Source organism: Amia ocellicauda, chromosome 1 (genome assembly GCF_036373705.1).
Source record: "Amia ocellicauda isolate fAmiCal2 chromosome 1, fAmiCal2.hap1, whole genome shotgun sequence".
Taxonomy (NCBI): Eukaryota; Metazoa; Chordata; class Actinopteri; order Amiiformes; family Amiidae; genus Amia; species Amia ocellicauda.
In genome coordinates, this window is record NC_089850.1 from 56,929,257 (window position 1) to 56,946,084 (window position 16,828).

At 46.5% G+C, this 16,828-nt stretch overlaps 1 protein-coding gene across 1 annotated transcript in view; it reads right to left on the reverse strand.

Moving 5' to 3' along the window:
- sorl1 (sortilin-related receptor, L(DLR class) A repeats containing) overlaps positions 1–15,760 on the reverse strand; it is a 63,349-nt gene extending 47,589 nt beyond the window's left edge. Inside the window, exon 1 of the mRNA XM_066710295.1 lies at positions 15,215–15,760. Within this exon, the coding sequence (XP_066566392.1) occupies positions 15,215–15,517 (303 nt within the window). The 5' untranslated portion in view covers positions 15,518–15,760. The remainder of the gene's footprint in view (positions 1–15,214) is intronic.
- Positions 15,761–16,828: the final 1,068 nt, after the last annotated feature.

The window sequence follows — 16,828 nt, forward strand, 5'->3', positions numbered from 1 at the left end:
CTCGTTTGTACTCTCTTATGTTCTTATGTTCTTAAAAGAAAAGGATGGCATTCAAGATCTACGCCAAAAATTTATCTCCCAGTGTGGTCAGCCGACACGACAGGGTTAAGACGGGAGGCTCTGCAAACGCACTGCAACAGGTTCTTTCCTCTGCTCTGCTGACTTTAGCAGCTTTGCCAAAGTTTGCTCGGCCTAATAGCGACCTCACACACGAGCAAAAACACACACACACCCACACTCTTTAAACAAGTAGTGAATGAAAGGGGGACTCTCAGTCTATTCATGCTGCTGCTTTCTTTAGTCTTTCTTCTTTACTTCATTAATTATAATCTCAGAGCCTCGTTAATCCAGCGATTGGATGTTCTGCTCCAAACCTTCACTGCTGTCTCTCTAGCTCTGTATAAAGCAATGCTTCCTGTCTGCAGGTCCCATGCATAGGTGTGCCTGGATTTCATTTATCGACACGCCACAAGCCATGACAGAAAACAAGTCCACACTCTGTTACTCACTTGGTTTAAAGCCGAGTCACGGTTATACGAGTGTAATTGACATGAAACTCCCTCTCCACAGTAGTTGGCTCCATTACAGCTTACATAAGCAGACAAATTGCACAATATTTATATATTTTTTGTGGGCTGTATAGCTTTGTCAGTGCACATTTACTCAGTATGGTAGCCAGCATGGGACATCCTCTGCCCAGTGTTGGCCTATAAGAGCCTTCAGCCCAAGAAATCTGAATGGACTCACGTGACTCTACTATATGAGTCTTATTTCCATCCTCCATCAATGTAACTACAAACAACATTATATCTAATAAGGAGGAGAGTTGCTAGAATGAAGCAGGTTGGTTCTCTGACAGTGACGACTGTGCGGAGAATGACACAGCTGTGTGTGAGATGAGCTTCTGTAAGCATGTCTCCATTAGCAGAGGGGGGGGGGGAGGGAGAGAGAGGCTTAATCAACTGAGCATGAAGAACACAACTCATCTCAATTAGCATGACCGTCTTGAGATTAATTAAGAGGGATCATAAGATGCTCACTGCAAAGTCCCTGCTCAACGTGCACGCTTTCTACAATTAAATAGTCCCTCACAATCCCCGTTGTGCAGCCAACATCTTACTCCTCATGGTGTGTAGACTGGGAAAGTGCTTTGGTGTCAGGAAGCTCTTTTTTATTGTTAGGATGGTCCTGTGCTTGGTTTTGTTATGGCTGAGGTCCAACATCAACTCCCAGGACCAACTACACCACAACCTTCCTAGATCATCAACACACACTGTGTCGATGTCCCCCAACTCAGCACACTAATCCTAACCCTGCATTACTTTGGCCAGCAAGCTAAGGGGCGTAGTCCTTTCACAGGTCTCTTGTGTAACTGTTCTACTCCAAGGATATTGGGAAATGGTCTTTTCCTCTCCTGGACAATGGTCTCTTTTTTTTATCCTTCACTTCCTCAGGCCAAATTCCTAAGCCACTAAAACCTAGCTTGGCTAATAGCCATTTCAACAGGCCTTGCAGCGGGAATCTGTACTCCCTTTTCAAATACTGGTGGTTCCCTTAAAATAGAAAGGCATCTTGTTCAAAGCAGAAAGCCGCCACACGTCCTGGCAGAAGACACGATTGACTGCCGTCATCTGCCAATCCGCCCCTGGCTCCCTGACTGGCCAACACCACAGAAGGCCTCAAGTCTTAAGCTGGGGTATGTCTGTCTTTCCTGCAGAGTCATCACAAGGCTTGCTTTTGCACATTTCAATTTAAATTGCAAACTTATCCCTGTAGTCCTCTTAACCACTTTCTGATGCATCAGCTGATCTCTACTGCTGACGACCCAGCTAGCCTGAACCACTATTCGAATACAGGTCATTGCTTGTGTTTCTGAGAGCGAGTCACTAAAGCCATGTTGTCGCGATTCGGTTGGTTTCAATTTCACCTCCACGGGATCCTGAACAGGTAGTTTTGTTATTAGGGGGTCTGGCCTAGGATTTGGAATGCAGCTTCCAAAAGCTTCCTCATATCTTTCTAAAGGAGGGCTGAAAATGGATGCAACACCATTGCTGTTGGGTGTGGGGGCTTCGCTCTGCCTTTAATGCACAAATCAAACAGCAATGTCAAAGGAGGCTAAATAAAAAAAAAAAAAAAAAAAAAAGGTTTTCTCTTCCCCTTGATAGCATCCTCACCCACCCACACATTGCGAAAAAGGTGACAGCATCTGCACTGGGCGGCAGTCAAGCACTTCCTGGAAAGCAATAACATTCAACAACTCTGTCAGACCACACCAACAGAGGAGGGCTGTGTTGAAGAAACAAGCAGAGAACAAGAAAAGAGTCCCCGTCGTGACACAGTCCGATCCACACTGGAACCAACCGATCCGATGAAAACCGTAGTCCTATCAAAATATCGTTACCTGCGATGTTGTATAATAATATTTACATAGATGTCACACTTCTGCCTATGTAAATTTACACAAAACAAGCGGACAGACATATTCACCAGCTAAATCAGCCAGAAACGTCCCACGTGAAACAGATCCATTCACCCACAATCGCATTCGCACAACAGCTGAAATACTAGGAGGCTAACTAAAACACCGTCACCAATGAAACCGGGAAGATGAGTCTCATCGCACAAAAACCGCTGGCTCTACAACAGCTACTATGCATCTTCCACTCCCAAAAAAGCAAAAAAGAGATTGTAGCAAACAGCGGCCCTATATGCCCCGTACCATGGTAGACCTGTTCCCAAAGCAACTTCTGATGGTAGGTGTGAGGTTAAGCCACAAAACGTAGTGAAGGGGGCAGCATTAACAAAAAAACTGCCGTGCACTTCAGAGCAACAACCCCAGAAGACACAGAGCCCCGCCACACACACTGCACAGCCACTGCGCCAGCAGGAGCCCATAACTCAGAAGCAACTGATTTACGACTTCCTTCCACAGGCCTCGTCTCGTGCAGGGGTCAGTCGCAGCTCGATGTGGGCCTGGAAGCAAGGTCCTGCCTTCCCAGCGCATTATGACTAAGAACTGTGTCATAACTATCAAACGTGAAGCGATACATCTGGACACGGGCCCCGGCACGTAGACCGTGTGTGATGTTTTGGTGATGAGAAATTACACAGAGAGGTTTCCTTATCTCTAATGGGTGCCAATGACTGCATTATAATTATGAACTCTGATCATATCTAACTTGTTACTGCTATTTTCTTCTGATGACAAATTTTATGTAGTTCAATTAAACTGCAATAAAAAAAAAGCGGGTCTGCCTGTTAAACGCTGGTAATGCTGGGTAAAAAAGGAAGACGCTCTTGTGAAATGACAGATATCTACACACACATACACACAATCCTCTTCGTCTCATCCTCACACATTTTTCTCCGTGTGAAAATCTACAGCCGTCTCTCTCTCTCTCCCTGGACCAATTTCTCACTCCGATCTAGTGCCCATGAATACAAAAATCATTATGACCTCATGATTAACTAGTTATTGGTTTAATCCTACAAGGCTGTTTACCCTGCAGCTAAATCTTTCCTGTTGCCAGGTACTTGGCAGCCTGTGTGGGTGACAGCGAGAGGACGCTGGCTCCGCAGTCCTACCGTGGGGGACATTAAAATGACAAAGGGATTTCAGGACTGCGGTGGTGAAAGTTGTTGCACACTAAAAGAGCCGGGCCTCCGTTCCCTGAAGTTCACGGCACACAGCGTCCATTAGCAAGGAGAGATTTTCACACCTTCATGCAAGATAGATTGAAAAAAAAAAAAAAAAAGACTCAATAGCATCGTCAATTAATAATGATTCGGATTCCAGACGTTTCCGCTCGGCTTTGTGTGAATCAGGGATTGAAATGTAAGAAAGGCATTGCCTTCGATACAAAAACAATAATAAACCATCTACCACGGCTGCTCTATATTCCTCAGAGTCTCACTGCCAAATTAGTGTAGCGGCACAGACTCTGAGATCAGAGAGTGAGCAGACTGTATTGTGTACCGTTTTCGTTGCGGTGAAGGATGCTGAATTCATTAATACGCAACGCAGATAGATACATCTGCCCTCTAGATCGTGAGCCTGGTCCTTGGTGTGAGATCTGAGAGAGAAAAGCTGCTATGCCCTGTTCACCAGGTAAAGTCTATAAATACCAGGTAACCAAGACACCGGAGAGATAGTCTGTGTTAGGCACTCTGATCTCCTGCTCTCCATAGACACAAGCAGTACACTTAGGACTACATAAACACACACATGCACACACAGACTCCACCAGGGTAAAAAGGAGAGACGCACAGAGAATCACTGTGTTCTACTTCCCTGCGCTGGCGACAGCTGTTTGGGTAACATTGCTGTCATATTTCATTTCCGTAATTAACAGCCTGACGAGAGTTTAAAAAAAACGGTCAAAACCCCTCTTGCTTCATCTTCAAGATGTCTGCTCTGGTGCGCTGTGGTTATGGAGGGGTGAGAGTTCGGGTGACAGATAGGAGTGGGGGGTTCTTGACAACAAAAGGAGAGCGAAAATATCTTGCCAAAGGATTAAGACAGATTTCATCTCTGCACTGCAGAAAATATAAAAAATACCGCTGTGACGAGACAAAGACGGCAGGAATGTGGGGTGGAGATGGAAGGCAGCCGGCCTGAGGGTACTGATGTGCATGGCTTGGTATAAATCCCATTTGGTGTCAACAGGCCCCAAGGTAACGCACTGACATTGCCAGGAGCCTGGGAAATTTATATCATTAATACCACAAGTGCTTCGCCCTGGGCGCTGCAAATGTCACTCCTTACTCAGGCAGCAGCTAAGAGCACAGCTCGGTGGCGCTGCGGGCGTCACACACATAAAGGGGCCCAATTAAATTAATTTGCGAGTGGGCACGCTCATTAGCCTCCAGAAATAAAACAGACAACACAACATTTTACCAGAGCTCTGGAAGCTGAACGCCAGAAGGCAAAGACATATGGAAGTAGGGCAGTAGTATCCAGGGGGTTTAAACCTTAATACCGGGCCCCAAACATTCCCCCACGACTGGCTTCTGTTATCAGTCACGGCCAGTACACAGCTACAGTGTACAGTATACAGTGAGGATGTAATGCCCTACGAGAAACCACTAACATACTGGCTTCACTGCAGACATCACAATATCTTAACTGTACTGTGTGAACTTGGATCGTGGTTAACATTACTGAAATTACACTGTAAACACGATGACATCAGGCCGCATCCTGAGTTCAGCCAGCAGCGGAAACCAATGTTTTGTTGTTGATTCATTCCTTCACTTCTTCATTTCTTTATTTATCCAGCAGTTATTTTTTGCTGACAGAGAAATCGCGAAATCTGGAGCAAATCTGACATATCTGTCGCCACCCTTCCCTGTTTTGCGACCCGACCGCAGCACTGAAATCACAGACTGGGCCCCACTTCAGTCTGCGACACGCCCTCACAAGACTCAATGTGACGTGTGCCTCCTAGGCCGCCTTTCGCTTCCTCAGCTGACTGGGTGCTTGACTGGAAATTCTGTGCAATCGGCTCAAACAGACATTGTGTACGAGACGCTCTTGTGCCCTTTTGCCAGTCAAGTCGCCACCCCGCGATTCCCAGAAATTTGGTCGGTTTCTAAAAAGCATCCCAAGAGTGACGCATGAAGAGCATGACACCGCGTTTCGAATCTCTTAATCACTGCGTGTCTTCTTGCACAAGCGCTCAGGTATTGACGACTGTTGTTTTGGCACAGACTGGTATTAAACTATATCAGGTGGTGTGAAGATGCGCGATATCCCAGGCACTATATCCCATCACAAGGTCAAACTAACTGTTAGATCAGCGGGACCAATGCAATCTTTTCCCCCAGGCCTTTAGCTGTAGATACCAACAAGAGCGCTTTGAAAATGTCTTCCCTAGCCTGGCTGAGAGCGTCAGGCGCAACTCAAGCTTTAATGCAATAATCTCCCCCACCCCCCGCTGAAATGGCTGACGTTGCATGCAAATGTTACCGGGAAAACCAAAAAAAAAGGAACCACAACATCAAACAGAAAGAAAGGAAGCAAAGAGGGCATATGAGGAAGAGACAGACTACAGACTACAGCTGTCCGGGTTCTCAGAGCTCACTTTATTAAGCGTGGAGTGCGATCCATCCCCCCCGCCACCCCCGGTCCTCCAAATTGCTTCTCAGCGGCCATTAACACCTGCAGTTAACAGGAGCTCCCTGCGATTGCATCTCAGCGATCGATCGGTCGGTTTGCGTGGCCTGACCGGCAAACTCAGCCACTGCGGGCTTCTCCATTTCCCCCAGACAAAAACACGACGGAGATCTTGCTCGGGTGATGTCCCGGATTTATTTCTCCAGAACAAATACTGAACCATAAAAGCAGCCCGTTGCACGGTTCTTTCAAGCACCTTTATGGTAATACCCCATCTGACTTGCAAGCCAGGCCTGGTTTGCAAAAACAACAGGAGGAACAAGGGACTCAGGTCTGCGGAGCCCGGGGCTGCAGACCCACTGGAGCTCATTAAGGAAGTGCACAGAGATGCTCCGATGACCCACGAGAGCCTATAGTCCTACTCACCCGCCTGCCTACTCTCCCCTCTCTGGTTTAAGTAGCAAGGAAACCACCTCAAGACTGGGGACGAGTATTGTTCCCATTCACATGACACAGGAGGTGCAAATGATGGCAATAATTACATTAACTTGTCACCGCCATTTAGAGAAATCTATGGATTCGCACACGGCTACCTTGATAGCAACACCTGGTCTTCACCTCGTACAGAAAGGACAAAAAGACAGGAAGGTTTGGCAGCCCACTCAAGGAGACACAGCAAGCGACAAAGCCAGGCTGCTCTGGCTAACGAGCCATTATCTTCCCCACTCAGCCTCTTCTGACGACAACACTCCCCATGCGAAGCAGTCTGATTTGCTGCAGCTTTTACGAGCCTTTGTACAAACTCTGCTGGCTGTACTGCTCAGCACTGGCAAGCTAATGATCAAATATTAGCCACTTGAATAATTCATCAGAAGAATTACAACTGAAGAAGACCATTTCTACGAGTGTTAATTAATATTTAACAGATCGAAGGACTTAATGTTGTGTGGAAGCAGCCATTTGTCAGGAGGAGAGAAGCTCTTTGTTTATTGCACTCCGTCTCCAAGTACAATGTTCGAAGAGACAAAATGACTCAGCTGTTCATATCAAAACAATACTCGGACATTGTGCTATCATATTCAAATTAGGACTCGAAGTAAGGATGTTCCAGTCCAGATGAGGCCCCCAAAAACAAAACAGCACACTTTAATCACCTGCTAAAAGTCTGCTATTCCTTAGAGGCTGACATGAAATCCTGCCGTCGTTTATGACCCTGACAAGCTACCGACCACAGCAACATTGGTTCAAAATCCACGCAGGTGCCTTTCCTCTCGATCGGCCGAAAGGATTGCGGATTGTAGCCGTTCAGCGCATCAAAAACATCGCAGCTTTATCATGTTGTTCCCATCGTCGTCTGTTTTTGTTTTGTGGACATCAGGTCCTCTGTGTATTTGAAGAAGAGGACAGAGAAAAACTTTTTTTTTTTCCGTCTGATCTACAGCACAAACAAGGACTTCAAAACACTTTAGGAAAAATAAAAGACAAAAAAGTCTCTCTAACACACAGGCAAACAAGACACATCTGGGACCTAAAGCCTAGCGGAGACCTATTTTTTAGTGTGTAATTACTGGAAAAAAGTATATTATTTGTGCTTCATACCAATTCCAGTAAACACTAAGCACAATGTCTCTCTCAGGGGCTTCACAGTGCAAAACAATAATAAATAAAGGAAAATGAATGCAAACAGCAGGGGTGTTTTAATCAATTCATCGCTCTCATTCAAGTCAAATAAAAAACTCGTCCCGTCTGTGCAGGACTTTGTGACAGAGGACCCAAACAGATGAACGTGTAGAACGGACAAGTGATCCTAAACAAGACCTCCTGCCAAACTAAAGAGCTGTACAGCACCACACAGATCTATAGCTGCCCACTCTGTGACGTACAACGACGACTATCTGTGACTATTTCAAACAGAGGGGACTGGTCAGCTTTGCGGCTCAAGTATGGGGCCACAAGCTGGCAGCGGTTTACAGAACATTTCATAAAGCTGGGCCTGTAAGACACTTTCACTTTGTGGACACTTGCCTAGCAAAGTACTTGTCTATACCAGTCTCCAACCGCTGTGGAGAAAGAGCCTCTTCCGTGTTGAAACGTCTCGAACATCGTCCCCCGTCATCTGTGAAGCACGGACGGCTCAACGCATTCTTGTATCAGGGACAATCGGGAACGACTTTACCAGCTTGCGTGATTGTGAAGGCAAATCACATCAGACAATGTACTTTTTCTTGTAGATGGCTGTGGAGCTAAAGTTAATAAAACCTGAGCATATACGATGAAAACTGTCATCTGTCTGGGCAGCTATCTTTTCCTTCTGGAAAAAAAAGATAGTAATTATAGTGCTCAGCCACAGAATTTAGTGCAAGATAAATTTTTTTTTATAAAATATAGTTTTCCCCCCCAAAATGTATGTGGCGCATCGCCTGCTGTTGGGTAATGTTGTGTAGTTAAGTGTAGAATTGAGAACAAGGGCAGTGATGTTCAGACTGTACAATGCACTAGTTAGAGCTCATCTGGATACTGTGTGCAGTTCTGGGCTCCACACTTCAAGAAAGATATCGCTGCTCTAGAGGCAGTTCAGAGGAGAGCAACCAGACTTATTCCAGGTCTGAAGGGAATGTCCTACTGAGAGACTGAGGAACTGAACCTTTTCACCCTGGAACAGAGGAGACTACGTGGGGACTTGATTCAAGTCTTCAAAATCATGAAAGGCATCGACCACATCAAACCAGAGGAGCTTTTCCAGATCAGCAGGGACACACGCACCCGGGGACACAAATGGAAATTGGGCTTCAAGGCATTCAAGACAGAAAACAGGAGACACTTCTTCACACAGAGAGGCGTCACAATCTGAACAAACTCCCCAGCGATGTGGCTGAAGAGACAATTTGGGAACATTCAAAAACAGACATATAACATATACAAAAACAGATAGGATCCTTGGATCACTTAGTTATTAATGGACACCAAATGAGCACGATTGATTGAATGGCGTCCTCTCAATTGGACACTTTATGTTTCTTGTGAAACATACTGTTATGAAGAAACAGTTTAGACTAACTTTATTTTATCAACACTAGGCGCAACACTGTAAAAAAATATATAGATACTGTTTATGGGTGGCAGCTATAAAGGCTGTAAGTGCGTGTGTGCATGTGTGTCTCTCTATAGATAACATAACAGATAACCGAATGACTGTTGCACTCTGTATTTATGTATATACACACACGTGTGCAATGTGTTGTTTACAGTTACAGCTGCCATGCAAGACAGTGCCAGCACCAGCGCACACACACAAAAAGCGAATAACGTCACATCATTCTCCAATCTCCAATGTTCCCTCATTCGTATACCGACACTGCATTTCTGCTTTTATCTTCTAAAGGGCGAGACGGCATTTGACCTTGACTCTTTCGATTCGCCATCACCTCCCTCCCCACTCGGCTGAGATTCTGTTTTGGCTTGAATTAACAATAAACACGGATGAAAGCTACAGCTAGATCCACCACAGCACGGCACTGATGAAGCTCAATGTTTTGGAAAAGGGCTTTGCCAGGACAGAGAGAGCGGGAAAACAAAAACAGGAGAGAAAAAAAACACACTGTATTAGTCAACTCTTTAAATAGTAGGTCAGGACAATAGTCATATTCCCTGTTGTTATGATTACTTCTATTAGAAGTAGTAATGGTAGTGATAGTAATATTTATTTAAGAGTCCCTTGATCCAGAGTAGTTAGTGAAGGCATGTTGAACACACAGGATACCACTGTAAAACTATAGCCAAAACAAAAGTAAAACTATGTAAAAATGCACAAATCCTGTGGTAAATTGCAAAGCGTTAACTTGGAGGCAGGGCCTAAAGGTTAAAAAACATTACATTTCTCTGTAATCATTAATGATTACATCCGCCTACCACGCCGACCTCACAAATGCTGCATGCGGATGTGATAAAGACGAGTGGGAGCGGGGCATACTTTGCATATATGGTGCCATCAACACACGTCCAATCAAAGCAGGTAGAAGTGAAAAGATTGTAGAACGCTTTTCCGGTTTAAACAAAGAATCCCTCACGGTTTTAACTTTTCCGACACTCAGGAACAATTTCACAGACGCAGCAGTCGGCACATGAGCCTTCCCTCGCATTCCTGTCTTCCCATCACGCAGGGAAGAGAAGCAACACGTTCTGCTGCAAAGTGCAATGAATCGCCACTGGGATCTCTCCAACACGCACAAGGAATCGTCGTGTCAGAGCCGCGGAGGAGAAGCTGCACAATAAAAGCTAGAAAACATGTTCTCTTTTAACTACACTGAGGCCTAGACCAAATCAAAACGGTGACCTACCCACAACTTAGCAAATTAAAAACGCGGTTTTAGCAGAATTTGTTCTGGCAGAAGCTGAAACGTTTGCCAATCTCTACTCTGTATAGCTCTAACAAATAAAGCTACCACTGACACAATGCACACAGCTAGGTACGGTGCGGTGCGGTCTGGCACAGTTAATACTGGTCTGAACTGAAATTCCTGGCGATATCTAGGAGAAAGCAACAGGACTAACACAGGCTGTCTCTAACGCTTCCATGAAACACAGCTTTTCGCAATTCATCCTCCCGCTGGGTTTGAACGTCGGAATAGGAGACAATGCGAGAGAGGGAGAGAGACGGGAAAAGAAAAGCGAAATGGAAAACAGTAATTAACTATTCAGCTACAATGAACAGCAGCGAAAGGCAAGTGGGACACATCAAGCACGCTAAAACCATTTCATACAGCACTTCCTCTGGAAAATCGCATGGAGGGGGCTTCTATCAAAAACCCTGCCAAGGCTCAGCAACGCGGGCCAAGAGCTCGCAACATATTGGCAGTACAAAGCATACAGTAAGCATACAAGGAAGGACAGATCCTCGCATCAATGGGGTCGCTTTTGTGTGCTTTTCAAACGTTGCGCAGATACTTTGATTGCGAGGCTGGGGTTTTCATGCGGGCAGCAATAATCTGAAGAACTGAACACCTAGAGGCACAAACGCAGCGAGGCCCAACAGTACAGTCATCTTCGGCCTGGGACTGCCAACAAGGAGGATATACCCAGTAGTGTTGGTATGCTGGGAAATAAAACAAGACAATAGTGATACTGTTATGACTTTCTGTGCCCAAGATCCTCAGCTTCCTGACCCACAAAACCATTCCCTACCACTGGGGTGCCGTAACCTCTTTAATTGAACTGATAATTAACTCCGCTGCTCACGCCAAACACTACAAGAAACTGGAAACTCCCTGCAGGAAACGTTCATCAAATAAAACACACTTATTTCCTTGTATCCCTGGCAGTGTTGTGTATTTACCTGATCGCATCTAGCAACGGGCAGGATCTGGGTCTGCCACGAAGCAAAAGATCAAGAGAGCCTATTCTTTGCTGCGCTGTATCTGAAATACACGGTCACTGGTTATGGTAGAGTGCGTTTGGTGTCACGCAGGTGTGTAGCTGCTCATGCTTTTTCTGACTGCGTTGAGTAGGCCTCTCCCGAAGCCTCATGTTTCCCACTACTATGAGCACACAATCCACTGTGCAACACAGGCCTTCGCTGACAAACACACTTTGAGCTGCTCTGAACTCAACCCCCCCCACAGGGAACACAGGAATTCGTTCTTGGAAGACAGAACGGTGGTCTATAAACCATCCCGTCTATTCAACTGTATTTATTATGGTGCCTCTTTAGTGCCTTTTCTTTATTTGAGATAAAAAGCTCACCAATTCCACAGTGAAAACAGCCAAACACAGCTTCCTTTGTGTTTCATTTTCTTCCCAATAAAGGACACCAAGACCGAGAGGAAACCTAATCACCCCCGCCGATTCCCATCAGCGCCGCCATTTTGAAATCACTGAAAGAGCCGAGACTCTGCCCCACGTGTGGGCCACCATCGCAACACAGACATCGGCCGTGGTGCACTATTATACCTATTTTTGAATCACCACCTACACAGACAACTGCCAGATCAAACTCAATCATCAGGACAGCAGTAGCTCAGAATCAGCCCAGTTTGCGGTCTTGGTTTGGTTGTTTCTTTTAAAGACGACCAAAAAAGGCAAGATCGTTCCCACGCGTTCTCTCCATGGTTTGAGACGGAGACCTGAGACTTGAACTGAAAGAGAAAGTAACAGGAGAGCTGGCAATTGTGTTATTTAGTACCAACAGGGCACAAAGAAAGCTCGCTGGGTAGAGAAGACCCCTATAGCAAGTCGAGTGGTGTGTACTTTGCGGATTGTTTGTGTAGCAAGTTTGCTTTCAAGCAGCCTAAAAGAAGTCAGTCAAGTTCTCATTTACATGCTAAACCTTGTCAAAACACACACAAACACGCACAACGCAAGCTCGTGGTCACAACTTGTCGAGGTGTTCATTATAAGTAACACCTTGACACCAAGTAATGAGTGAGTGATGCCTCGCGCAGATAGAGGCCAGAGCTCAACGCAAGTCCGACACACACAGGGCCTGAACACAGCACGGTTTCAGAAGACATCCCCACTCCTGGGTTAAGCGGTTTGACACGGCCCACCCTGCCTGGCGTCGGCAAACGAGGCGAGAGACACGACGAAGACACCTGGGGTGGGGGTGGGAGGGGGGAGCGTCCATGTCCCGGACTGGGGTCTCACGCCTGTGAAACGGATTACACTTCTACGTAATCGTCCGCAACGCGAGCAGAAATTGAAATTGATTCCTCCTGGCTCCAGCGGCCCCCCGCGGGCACACATTAGCCAGGTCACGGGTGCTAATGCCCCGATTATACCCTCTCTCCAGACTGCCTGCATCGAAGGATCTCCGTTATGTTGCCCTCCGGCCCGGTTCTATAGCTTAATAACACAGGGTGTTTTTCCAAGAGACAGATAGAGAAAGGTGAAGTAAAAAACGGAGACCTCTGCAGCTGCCCTAGGGCAGCTGCAGAGGTCTCCGTTTTTGACTTCACCTTTCTTTTCCCCAGGTTGGATTCTTCCAGATGGTTCTGTTCCCGGGCACGTCTCTCACAGCCGCCTCTCTCCTGCCCTTCGGAGGAGACATCAGACCAAGGCGCTGTTGTCAGCGACTGCGGCAGTGCCTCTCTGATGCATGGGTTGCCCCCTCGAGTGCATTACGCAGCTCAGGATAAAAAGAGTCTTGTTTAAGGGCTGCTTATTTATTTATTAATTCATGTATGGATGTATTTACTTTATTCATGAATGTTGCCGTATTGATGCTTAAGAGATGGGGGACACTTTTAAGAAGAAGAACTGCCTTTGGATGAAACGACAGCGGGAGAAAAGTGATCTCTCTGGATGAAGTGAATTATAATCCGAAAGCTTCCTTCTGCAGGGTCCAAACTTTAAGGGTTTCGAGTTCATAATAGTAGTTAAAGAAATGGGATAGATTTAGTTAGAGAAGGTCTTTGCAATGCATGTCGTTTCAGATTGTATTGTTATTAGTGCTGTTTCTGGTGTTGCTTGTGCTACTTGTTTAGGTTGGGAGGCGCCAGGAGCGCGACAGACGTTCACACAGTACGGCATCGAAAACCTGTCCGTGCCAACCTCATTCCCATAGAACACCTCTGGGATGAACTGGAGCACGGCCAAGCAGATACATACCCCGATTTGCCCGGCGGGGGGGGGGGGCTGTTCGAAACTAATATAATACTGAAAGTTAGGCGATAGAATATCGATGAATGAAGTGAACGGATGCCACAAATCTCTGAATCGAGAGAAAACAAGAATGCCATCATTACTGTAGGTATAAGCTGGCCTTTATATGAGTTTTGAAAACGTTTGGCACTGGTGAATTTTACAAAATCAAAATCAATATCAGCATCAGAAAGTAGGCTACACTGAACAGGTATCAGGCAAATGCAACACTATATGTTGTGCTATCCATGATGAGAGAGGGGGAGAGGGAGAGGGAGGGAGAATTTCTTGTCAGCAAATTTCAAAACACCATCCCCTGCTCAGGCAGCTGTGTTGTGAAACCAGAGACACCAGTAGTGGGGCGTGGTGGTGGCAACACAATCCTGAAAGTAACTTCCGCACAACACTTTGAGTCTTGATAATGTTAAATACTGAACCCAGGTACATAATTAGATATTCATTCCGGGGGGGGGGGGGGGTCCTGACGATTTCGCGATCTGAATCGAGTTGAACTTGCTTCTAAATCACCTCTAAAGCATTCATGTTTCATATCTGCGCCAAAGTGGACGTGCGCCAATCGTGCAAACTACCACAGGCACCGTTTGCACAATCGCCGTGTTTATTTGCGCTGCGCTTTGGTAAATACGCGGACAGATCCACAGTTTTAATCGTCTATTGGATGCATGCATATATCATCCGGAAAGAGAAAATTAGACCAGATAACACAAACTACTATGCAAACGCTGTCGGTTTGTGTGCAGCTGTGAGTAGCCGGAGTCTCTGCTCTGGACTGCATGCTTTCTCCATAGTGTCTATATGTCGGCGGCATTAATAATCTCCCGGCTTGATCACGTTAATGCTCCCCGTCCAGTTACAAGCATATCGATGAGCCTGTTAAGTGCATGGCTGATCACCGCACAGCTTTAAACGCGTGTTTGTTCAGTGCAACTCGAGCCACATGACAGTTCATATCTCCCCGATAGCAGTATCTTACACACGTATCGGGTAAGGGTTTTATACGAGAAAACATTGGTTTTGTTGTCAACAAAACCTGACTTAACTCCGCTGCTTCCCAAAGGCGACACTGTGCTGTGCAAAGATACGACACGTACGTGCATAATATAATATATTTAACATCTCACTTATTAAAGGTCTTCATCATCTTGGACGCTGTGAACCCTAGTGTGCGGAGCTGGACCAGTATGCGCCGTTATCACACACTGCCCGGTCCATAACCCCACGTCTCCAGTGTGGCACAATAATGCACCCACATTCCCTACGTGAGAGGCTGGATTGGGTTTGATTTCATGAATTACAGACCAGAAACTCAATTGTGGAGGAAAGTCAATGAAAGCTGTCTCGATATGCACGCACACAACTCGACGGGTCTTATAGGTGCACATTGTCGTATTAATGCACGCATGCAAACGCGGCTGTCGCTTACAACCCAGCGAGAGCCCTTACCTTGCCGTACACCTTGAGCAGCTGCGTCTCTGCAGCGCCGCGCCGCCTCCGAGGCGGATGCGCCCCCGAGCCCGCTCTCCCCGCACTCTCCTCCCGCAGAGGCTGCCGCCCCGCCTCGGTCCCCTCTCCCGGGCGCGCATGGTTGGCATCCACCCAGAAAAAGCCCCGGTGCTGCGGCGGCAGGGACCGCTGATCTCCGCTGAGCCAAAGCGTGGTAGAGAAGGACCCGGGGACGAGACTGAGCAGGAAACAGACTGTAAACATCGCGGGGAACAGCATCTTGAAGGACGGCCGTGTCGCCATGTTGCTCTCCGCTGCTCCAGTCCCGTGTGCAGGCAGAAGTGCGCCTACGGGTGGCTAGAGTGGAAAGTGTAGCTTCAAAGAAACAGACGAAACAAGAAAAGGAGGTGAAGGAGGAACGACAGAAAAAGCGCACCAGCTCAGACAGACGCCCTAGAAATTGGTCATGAGAAATAAAGCAGAGCGAAGGGGAGCCACTGCGCCGCGCCTCTGAGCCGCTCCGGCCGCCGCCGCACTCCGCGCAGGTGTGCTGATCCGCCCCTGAGGGTCGCCCTGTCGGCGCATCCTGGCGTGTCGACATGACAGCAGAGCCAGCACTGCTAAGACAAAAGTACAACGTGTCTGTTTGACGTTAATGGCTGCTGTATAATGTGTAACTCAATAACCAGTGTGATACACTGTGCATTTCCTCTGTTTCACCAGGGCATGCTGGTGTACAGATTGCAAAACTGAGATGACCTCTCTGAAAACGCATGTTTCTTTTACAGGGCCGTTCTCATATATATTTGTTATATTGTGTCCCGAACTATGCATCCCTAACGAACAAGACTATTTCCAAAGATTTCAGAACATGTATGGCTGGTTTCACAGATCTCGACTAGTACCCGTCCAGGACTAATCTACCTAAAATAACAGTATGTAGTCCAAGACAGTGCTAATGTGGAAGCAGTCCTTTGAGTCAACCCCAGTGAAGTACTTTGCATATCTCCCTTTTTGTGGAGAGAGGTATAGCTTTAGAAATAAGGCATGTCAGACTCCAGTCCTGGAGGGTTGCAGTCTCTGCTGGGTTTAGTTCTAGCCCAATTCTCAGCTTCTTAATTGGTCTAATTAAACAATTAACTGGATGACTTGAACACTTGTCTCCAGGCTGTTCATCAACACATTGTAAGGTATGGGCTATACAAATAAAATATGAAAGCTTTAGAAAAGCCTTACTGACTAATGAATGGGATGAATGAATTGGGAGCTGCTGTTGGAACACAAGCAGCAGACACTGCGGCCCCCCAGGATTGGAGACTGACACCCCTGTTTTAGATTAAAGTGTCTTCATTCATTAAGCTTAATTACACCGTGCACAAAAACACAATACATCAAGAACCAACAGTACAGATAAATGTGCAGGTCAATACAGGGATACTGTGCTTGTAAGATCCATTAACACAGTGACCCACAGCTGTCGTCTGGCTTGCTGGGTTCTGATGAATTAATTCTGCATACCCCAGTAAAATAACCAAACTATTGTGAGGTTTGTGAAAAATGTGCGGTGTGTGTTGTCCCAAGCCACATGCAGGGAAACCAGGAAACCCATAATCC